The sequence below is a fragment of the Trametes versicolor genome (genome assembly GCF_000271585.1).
Source record: "Trametes versicolor FP-101664 SS1 unplaced genomic scaffold TRAVEscaffold_12, whole genome shotgun sequence".
In the NCBI taxonomy this organism is placed as follows: Eukaryota; Fungi; Basidiomycota; class Agaricomycetes; order Polyporales; family Polyporaceae; genus Trametes; species Trametes versicolor.
The window spans coordinates 1,577,560-1,587,090 of NW_007360332.1; the positions used below are offsets into that span (position 1 = coordinate 1,577,560).

The 9,531-nt window shown below is 59.9% G+C and overlaps 3 protein-coding genes across 3 annotated transcripts; 1 reads left to right on the top strand and 2 right to left on the bottom strand.

Annotated features, from left to right (window-relative positions):
• Positions 1-7: 7 nt before the first annotated feature.
• TRAVEDRAFT_52750 (uncharacterized protein) lies at positions 8-1,307 on the bottom strand (the record flags this gene model as incomplete). The annotated part of the gene is made up of 1 exon (XM_008045348.1): positions 8-1,307. A coding segment is annotated over one exon (1,300 nt), but the record flags the coding sequence as incomplete, so codon positions are not given.
• A 1,727-nt stretch (positions 1,308-3,034) lies between these two features.
• Positions 3,035-6,742, bottom strand: TRAVEDRAFT_52751 (uncharacterized protein; the record flags this gene model as incomplete). Its single annotated transcript, XM_008045349.1, has 9 exons — positions 3,035-4,127; positions 4,178-4,313; positions 4,363-4,542; positions 4,598-4,992; positions 5,041-5,189; positions 5,248-5,410; positions 5,459-6,033; positions 6,085-6,309; positions 6,368-6,742. 9 exons carry the CDS (start codon positions 6,740-6,742, stop codon positions 3,035-3,037), a joined length of 3,291 nt encoding a protein of 1,096 aa, XP_008043540.1.
• A 1,643-nt stretch (positions 6,743-8,385) lies between these two features.
• On the top strand, positions 8,386-9,011 carry TRAVEDRAFT_40200 (uncharacterized protein; the record flags this gene model as incomplete). Its single annotated transcript, XM_008045236.1, has 2 exons — positions 8,386-8,431; positions 8,485-9,011. 2 exons carry the CDS (start codon positions 8,386-8,388, stop codon positions 9,009-9,011), a joined length of 573 nt encoding a protein of 190 aa, XP_008043427.1.
• Positions 9,012-9,531: the final 520 nt, after the last annotated feature.

Consider the following 9,531-nt stretch of genomic DNA (forward strand, 5'->3'; position numbering starts at 1 on the left):
CGCGTACGGCAGAAGCGTCGAATGCGGAGGTGGTTGTGCAGGTATCTCAATATCTTGTCGTCGTTTCGTGCAGCGGTAGGGCAGACACATTCCGATGGCATGGGTAGCTGCGAAGAGACGGTGTCGAGAAGGAAGGGTGGGGGGAAGAAGTACAGTGCAGACGCCTCAAGACGAGGAACAGGCGACACGTCCTGCAACGCACGAGCCCACGAGTCGGGAACGTGATAGAAGGGCAACGGGATAAAGGACTTGGATGGCTGAGGAAGAGACACTGCGAGCGCGTCAGCCGCCGCGCCGCTGTCGGCAGCCACCTGGCGCCTGCGGTCCCGACGATTCTTCTTACGCTTCTGGCCTTGTTGGCCGCTTCCAACCGCCGGCCGCATATCGAGGTGCTTCGAATGCACGTCGGAGCCGTCCAGGCGGGCCCTCTTGCCTTCCGAACGTTGCTCCGCGATGGACATGACGGCCGGTGTGTCTGTCGTCTGCAAGTCCGGAACGTGCGTGCCGCAAACGAGCTTCGAGACGGCCAACACCATTACGCGCTGCCAGTTGCCGGTAAGGTTCGCGATCCCTGCCACCACACCAGGTTCGTGATAGACAGGCGGCTCGCATGGGGTTCCAGACATATCCGCCGGTAAGGTTTTGAGCGGCACGACGCGCCATATCTTGACCGTGTGTGTGAGAGGCTGGAGAAACCACGTGGGCAACCCGATCCTAGTGCAAGTCTGGGCGCCGGTGCCCTCTCGGACAAACGTCCCCACGACAGGCAGAACTTCCCAGCTATGATCGAGACCGCCAGACAGTCGACGGTGTACGACTTCGAGATATGTGCACATGCCAGCTAGTTCCAGGGAGATGCGTTGGGCGTGGGCGGCGACGGCGATGGAGGTACGTGCGGCCGAAGGCAGCTTGTTCATACGATCTAATGCCTGGCGGAGGATTGTCACAAGTACGGTAGCGTGGGCGCAGTACTGCTCCGGACGATCTTGCATGGTGCTCAGAACCAGCTCGAACTTGCTTATCTGCCACTCTGCTGCCGTTGTCAGCCGGGTGCGTATGTCCTTCTTGATATATCCCAAATCCCTGACACCAGTTAGCGAATCTTCTTCCCACGCGGAGGTTGGCAAGAGGTTGTCCCAAAGCACTTTGTGACTTTGCATGGCCGGGCGTCGAGGGATGCAGGGTATGTGCATCATGTCAGGAACTAGGACTTGCGGCCACCGCGAATACTCCCGCAATCCCCACCTGCCATCGGCGTACGTCTCAATGACTTTGCATTCGGCTGGATACTCGGGCACGTAGTCCATGTTCGGTGATGTGATCACCATCCCTTGGAAGAAGCCCTGCGCAGCGACCTTGCCTTCAAACGCCTGGCAAACGGCAGGAGCTGCGGAGAGGAGTTAACCTATCTGGGTGTTACATCCCGTGCGACAACAACTCCAATTTCCGGGACTTCATTTCAACTTCCGGGACTTGCACCCTTTTCCGGGACGAATCCCATTTCCGGGACTTAGCACTGTACTTCCGAACTCCCGGAACTCCGGCCGTACCTCCGGTCCTTCAACTTCCGAACTTCCGAACTCCCGAACTCCCGTTTGTATTTCATATGTCTCAGATTGCGTCATTCTCTTTTGTTAGCGCCATAACAATAGGTTTATTGTCTTCTGCTCCGGAACTCCATTTCCGTACTTCCTTATTGTCTCGGCTAGACAATAAGCTTACGTACTACTTATACCGAGCTGGAATACCGTAGTTACTCAGTTCGAATATCTCGTTTACCACATTCTCTTCCATCTTGTTTGTTACCTTCCATACCTCCCCTTCGCTACCTTCAATTCAACTACTTGTCAACCTCCGAACCTCCGAACCTCCGAACCTCCGAACCTCCGCACTTCCGAACCTCCGCACTTCCGAACCTCCACACTTCCGAACCTCCGAAATTAAGGACGAACGGAACAAGTCCCAGGGCGTTGCTAATAGCTTCGCCAAAGTCCTCCTGCTGAGTCATCGTTCCCTAAACCTCCGAACCTCCGGACATCCCGAACCTCCGGACTCCAAGCCTACGTACCCCCGGAATCCGTACTACCGCGTTTTCGGGTTTTCGAACCTCCGCATTTTCGGACCTTTGGACTTCTGCTCAGCACGCTCCTAACACTGGGTGGGAGCACGAGTATGTTCAGAACCTACCTGTGCCATGCGTGTTAACTCCAAATCGGAGCGCGGGGAGGGTGGTACCACGGTCAGGGACAGGCGCAGGCGTTGACGGTGACGCGACGACCGATGCATGCTGCGGCTGTGTCGCTGCTGGTCGGGAAGGGCTGGAGTTCAGATCCCGCTACTGGTCAGTTTAGGTATATACGGGCTCGGGAGTGAAGCTACTCGCCTAGATGGTAGTAAGCGAGGAGTGGTGGGTGGGACTAGAGACGCTAGAGATTCGATTCCCGAACTGTGCGATGGCCCGCGATGCAAGTGTCAGTGATCTTGAGTGACTGTTCCATGTAAATTGCTCACGGGCTGCTCGGTGTGTCTGCGACAGTATGAGCCTCGCGCGGCGTCTTTTTGAAGCGCAAACCCGCCAGACCAGCTCGCCTTGGGGCGCTGTCCGAGCTTGCGTCGGGACGCGGGGGCATCGTGGGATACCTGTGGCGACGGTAGATCGTGAGCTAGCGCACATCTCAGAGTATGTCGGACGCACACACCGTCACCATATGTTGTGGCACAATACTGTTACGAACCGTTTAACCGCCGTGACTGTTTTGCATAACGAACCGTCAAGGTTCGTCATGTGTCACGAAGCTCCGGGGCGGTCCTTTGCCCCCGGTGGGCCCTCCTAGCGCCCTCTCGGCTTCTCGGCGGCCTTCCTAATGCGGCACACCTCCCGGACATACACCAAACCCTCTGCGGGCCTCTCGGCTATGTTGTGAACCTCCCATTTGGGACGGCGGGTCATTGATGCGATCGGAATACAGATCTTAGCGAGAGCGCATGTTTTCCGGCATTCTCGGAATACTTATCCCCTGGCAATGCCCTTGTATTAACCCTCATGTGAGGGGCCGATATCCTCCCCATCCAACTGATACATGGCTACATAGTCCTTGAACGCGTCCTCCTCCTCCTCCGTCGGTGCGTCCGCATCGTAAGCACCGTCCACCCACCCCTCCCATTCACCCCCTGTTCCCGCAGACGCCCGTTTTGCAGTCGGCTGGCAGGCCTTCAAGAACACCCGCGCCATCGACTGGCGGATGCGCGCCTGCTTCAACGCGTACGCCCGCAGCCCCTCTTGGACATAGGGGTCTTGGGAGCACTCCTGGGCCGCGCCGGCGCGTGCCTGCCACCTGTTGCTCTCGTAGCGGTGGGTGGCGAGGACGCGACGCATCTCCTCCGGGAGGAGCCTCACCTCCTCCTCCCAACGCATCTTGCGGGCGCGGCTCTTGAGCCACTCGACGCGGAGACTATCGATGAGCTTCTCCGAGCCCCCGACGTCCGCCGCGCGCCAGATCCAAGAGATCTTCCGGCGACCCTCCGCTGGCCCGGCCTTGTCCCCGCGCTTGCGCTTGCGCTTCTCCACCGCACGAGGATCGTCGTCCTGGATGCCCCGGATGTCGTCGTCCTCCAGAACCTTCAGTTCGGCCTCCCATGGCCCCGCGCCGGAGAGCGCCAGCTTTGCGCGACGCGCGCGCCGGTACTTCTTCGCGGCGCGGGCTTTACGGACCTCCTGTTGCGAAATCCCGGTCCGCGCACGAGTGTTGGGACCCTGATTGCGCACGTTGAGCTTCTTGTAGTGGTAGAGCTGGTCGATCGTGTGTAGCTTGTTCCGTAGGTCTTGTAAGGCGTCCCGGCACTGTGCCTCGCGAAGTCGATCCTCCAGCTCAATGAGCCGCGCGCTGCAGACCGCGTCGCGACGGGATGCGCTGATCTCCGAAGGGAGTCCGATGCGGATGCGCTCCACCTGTTGTACCTCCGTGCAGCACGCCGGGTCCTCCACGAGTACAGGGGCAACGGCCGGCATGTAGATCGACTGGAGTTCGCGAAACTTTTGAATCTTGCGCCGGAGCGACGTTCGCCTTTCGTGTATTTCGGAGAGCTTGCTAGGAACCGCACCCTTGACGTCCTCGAGAAGCCGCGCCCTGACACACGATGAGCATTGGAATGGCCATTGAACGCGGCGCGGACTTACTGTGTTGCCTCCACCTCGAGACCGAGGTTGACGAAGCCGAGCAGAGAGACGTTGTGCAGCGCGACGAAGCCGGGCTTCGCGCTCACCACTTGCTCCTCCTCGGAAAGCACGCGCACGGTCTCAGCCTCAGTCATCCCTAGCGCGCGGTAAGCTCCCGTTCATGCGGCGTACAGCAGGCCACGTACCTTGGGAGATGACGATGTAGGGGTCGTCGCAGCTGCCAGGGTCGGCCTCCCACACTTGGACCTCCGCCTCCCATAACACAACATGCCCCTCCTGCAACTGGTCCGTGAGCGCCTCGAACACGATCTTCTGTTCGCGAAGTTCTTCGATGGCTTCCTTGAGGCGGGTGGCTAGCGTTCGGCCTGGTACGCCGGTGAGAGACTGGGTGGAGGCACGAGTGCGGGCGAGGCCACTCACCGAGCTCAACCATCTTCCTCCAGTTAGAATAACTCCACTGGTCCTCGAGAACCCCTTGACGCATTCCAGGGCCCATCACCTTTGTGCTGTTCGCGATGGGTTGAATCCACCACCACCGCCGCTCGATGCCCTCGCCATCGGTACGCGCGCAGCCGATCCGGAAGTTCAAGGAGAACTTCGAGTGTCCAACTTGCTGGTGGCTGGCGTAATGGAGTTTCGGGATGGCGTACATGATCGAACCCTCCGGGACGGGGATTTGGATGTGGGAGGGGAGGTTCGCGATCCGCTCCAGGATGTTCTTCGACCACTGGCAGGCGATGTCGTAGCTCACGAGCTTGTTGAGGACGAGGTATTCGCGCATAGCGCAGACGAAAATGTAGTCTGTATTGATGTACCTACGCGCGATCAGTGCATGCTTACGAGGGCAAGAAAGGAGTACGAACTTCTCGCCCTTCTGCGTATCACCGGCGCCGAGTGCCAGCCAGAACTCGTGGCGCGCGCACACTATCGCCAGCACGCCCGTCGCAGCGTAGCCTTTGGAGAACTTGTTATTGGCGTGGTCGATTGCAGAGAGACCGGTGCATGTCGACATCTGTCAAAAGTCGTCAGTTAGCGAACACCCCGATCGGGGAAGCGACGGCGCGACGCACCTCCTCCTGGTCCCCATACCCACGTAACACCTCCTGATACCCCGTATCCTCGACGAAATACCCCCACCCACTGCCCAAGATGGGATCCTTGTCGGTGTTGGAGACCGCGCGGCGCTTCAGCCGGAAGCAGGCGTCGATGGCGACGGTCATCATGTAGAGATACCTGAGAAGAAGGTCAGCGAAATGAAGACGTGCAAGTATCGGGACTTACTTCAAGTCGTCCGACACGGTATCCCAGTTCGGAGGGAGGTTGATACCCACGTGGGGACAGGCGGGACATTTCACCGCTAGCTCTCCAGGCTGAGTGTTTGCAACGCCTTCTGGGTCGTGCCCGCGCCCGCACCGCTTCAGGCGTTTGAGATAGCGCCATTGGGCGACGACGCGCATGAACGCCTTGTATCGGTCTTGAATTCTCGAGGTGCCGGTGTTGTCGGTGAGGCGCTCGAGCGACGTGTAATAGTCGTACATCGATATCTTGCCCTGGAGACTCTGGATGTGGTAGTGCTCGAGGAGCTCGAAGGTGAAGACGGTGTTGGGATCGACGTCGGTCGCCGGATAGAGCCGATGGCGGAGTAGCTGCTCCACCGCGTCGCCGGCGTCCCCAGCTTGATCACAGTCGCAGAATGCGATGGAGACGGCGTGTCGACCGTTGACGTGGACCACAGAGAAGTCGGAGCGGGCGAACCTTGGCGTTGAACAGGCGCAACCGTCGCTTTCGTGCCCAAGGCGCACGACGAGGCCGAGCTCCCTGAGAGAGGTTACCACGAACGTGCCGCCATCCCAGCGCTGAGGGTGATGTGAGTTTTACTACAAACAACGCAGCGACGGCGTCCTCACCTGAACGCGATGGTACGGGTTATGCTCGTGGCAACGGACGGCGCAGTCCGGACAGCACAGAGGCATCGGGGAGCAGTCCCGGCAGCGGATGACCGCCTCGCCCGGGGACTTACCCTCCGGGCAAGACTTGCACACGTCGCGCGCGTAGCCGCCGCGCCCGTCTTGACGCAGAAGCTCCCGCAGGTATTTCTCCTGCTTTGGCACCCAGGCATTCATCGGCTCATCCTGCTGGCGCATGAGTACCGGGGTATGTGAGTCTCGCAGCCACAGCACAAGGACGCACCGATGACATATAGCGCATCGCGCGCTCTTCTTGCTCAGCCTCCTGTCCTTGGGAGTCACCTTCGCCAGTCGCCGAGTTTCCATCCAGGCCAGCCGGAGTGAAGAAGGGGTCCTCGGCGTCGAAGAGCCCCGGCCGCAGGGACGGGTCGAGCGAGGGCGCATCAAGAGGGGTGTCCGGAAGGAGGGGGGCGCAGTGCAGCTCGGCGGACGAGGGAAGAGGCACGGATTGTCGGTGCAGTCGACGAAGATCTTCCGAGACTTTGTCGGAGGAGAGATTGTCGGGTGGCAGGGGAGAGTCGTCGAGTGCGAGGTCGAAGTCCGCGATGAGAGACTCGTCGGCCACCAGCTGCTTGCGCTGACGCCTTCCTCTGGCCATGTCGAACGGAGAATAGAATGATAATAAATAAGCTTTAGACTGCAAGCACGAGAAGGGAAGCGAAGAGAAGGGAAGGCGATCTGCGAGAAGGTGAACGGGAAGGTCCGCTGGCAGGGCCTCGCACACGCCCGACGCGAGGAGTCACACCTGTCACGCAACGCGACTGTGGCTGAGTTTGGCCACCCAATCCGTTTCAGGCGCGTTTGTTTGTCTCCCGCCTCCATCTCTGTACATATAACCCTCGGCTCATGCCCGACCACGTCCCCGCCCCCTCAGCGCCCACCATTCCTCGCCGCCCTCTACACCCTGCTCAACTCAAATCATTGCCATGTCTAGGATATACTGTAAGTCTTCCCCTTAGCCCCTCTCGCGGACGCGGACGCCTATCGTGGCTTCGACCTTGGAACCCGGAACGCGCCCGCCATCCGCGACGGGCCTCTGATCTCTTAAACCCCTACTAACTACGTACATCCCAACCCTAGGTCCGACAGCGTCTTTCGCCGGCGCATTTCGCAAGGTGCGTTGAGCCCTCTTACGTCAATCCGCAGGCGCCTCCAACTCACCCGGTGCAGACTCGCTCTGGCGCAGCGTTCTCGCCCTGGGTCAGCAGTATCGGGGTTCCCCTGCACGCTCCGAGCGACTTCGAGCTCGCCACAGTCATTAGCCTCGCGGCTCAATCACAACTCATCGCCGAGACCGAGGGTGGCGAAGACGAAGACGAACTGCCGCTGGTCGAGGACGGGGACGAGGACGGGGACGATGGCTGCGACGGCCGAGCCAAGCACGCACTCCCTCCGAGCCACATCTCCCCTCCCATTCCCCCTGCTGCCGCGAGTGCCTCCGCCGCCCCGCCTAGTACTGCAAAGGAGCAATCTAAGGATGCGTATCACGGAAAGCAGCGCTCAAAGGCTCGCAGGCGGGCTGCGCGATCGAAGGCGCGCACGCAGGTTCTTGGTGAGCCCGCCTCCAATCGCCCCTTGAAGGCCGTCGCACGCAAACGACGCGCTGCCGCCCTCGTCCTCAAGTCCGCCGCCGCTACCGAATATGACATCGCTGCCGCCATCGCGTCCGACGACTCTCGCATCACATCCGCCGGCGCCCAGCCCATCTCAACCGCGTTCTCGCTCGAGATGGGCGACATCCCCGTTGCGAAGACCGGGTTCGTCGGGAAGCGTCTCCGTCAGAAGCCTGAAGACGCCGTCGCCTGGACCAAGGACGCGCTGGTGAAGGACAAGGGCTTCGAGCTGGTGGAGTGGGATGGAGAGTACGTACCCGCGCTGACTACCGGCGTCGATGCGCGCTGACGGCTTCAGTTAGACAGTGTCGCCCCATCCTGGATAAGCACGACAGGGTATTCGGCGTCCTTGCCGGGCATCCTCGCGACCCTACCTGGGCAGAGGTGAATAGGGAGATGATACGGGTTCTTGAGGCGGGCCGGGATGCGTACAACACAGCGCCGAAGCAGGAGAATCATCGCAGAGGCAACTTCGCCGCCGTCTCTTGCGGGATATCTTATGGCGGCGGGCAGAAGGTAAGTCGCCGCCGCGTCGCGCGCGGGGCCTCCTCCGAGTCTGACAGCCCACGATGGCTAGCGCGTAAGCAACCTCAAGCATTCAAAATCCAATCTTGCCGTGCTGGAGAGTATGCTGCAGCAGAAGGCCGTCCGCCGCGTCGCCAACTTCGGCAACGGTAAGTGCAACGGCGTTGGCGGGTAGCCTCGCGGCAGCTAACGTTAGGCACAGGCGTTTTGCGCCTCTTCGCCCCACGCATGCACGAATATTACGACACTACGTTGGCCACTCTGTGCGGCCGCGATCCGAAACTGCGACGCAACTTCCACAACTCGGCGTTCAGCTGTGCCACCTTCAACTTGGGCCCGCGCACGGTAACGCACGTTCACACCGACCACCTGAATCTTCCCTCCGGCTGGTGCAGCATCACCGCGCTCGGAGACTACGACCCCACCGCCGGGGGCCATCTGATCCTCTGGGATCTCCGCATGGTCATCGAGTTCCCCCCCGGCTCGACGATCCTCATACCATCAGCAATCCTTCAACACTCTAACACGGCGATTTCAGATAATGAGTACAGATACTCGTTCACTCAGTACACTCCAGGGGGACTTTTTAGATGGGTTGCATGCGGGTTTCGATCGGTGAAGGAGGCAGGGATATCCGCGAAGGAGCTGAATCGATTGGGTCCAGAGCGTTGGGCGCAGGGGTTGAGTATGTTTAGTACCTGGCCAGAGCTATGTGCAGAAGCCCCGTAGACCACATAAACTACCTCACGCCTGTGCAAGTGCGACCCCATTCTGAATGAATACATGGACTGATGGAAATATATTGCGTGTGGTTCATGGAAGACAGCAATGGGGGAAAACCTTCAGTACCGCTGGACTTGCAGCTGTGCAGACCCATGCAGCTGCACCTGCATCTGAGCGCTAGTTTTTAAGACTGTCTTAAATCCGCCTGGTTCAAATCACTGGCGCCAGACTTACGACATTGCTCCCGTTCTTCTGCAAGTTGCCAGCACGTCCCCTTCCCCGGAGTACCAAAGCCGCTCCCGCGCCGCACTTCCCGCCACATCGCGCCGTCTAATAAATCCGCCGTTTCCCGACATTCGATGGGGCGAAAGAAGATGCCCCTGACACCGGAGGAGGAGAACCTGAGGAGGGAGCGACGCAGGATGGCCAACCGCCGATACTATTATGAAAGGCGTAAACCGTAAGTTGCCTTCGAGCCGCCCGTCACTCCTACCCACCCCCTAAATCCCGTGCAGGCGGCTGCTCT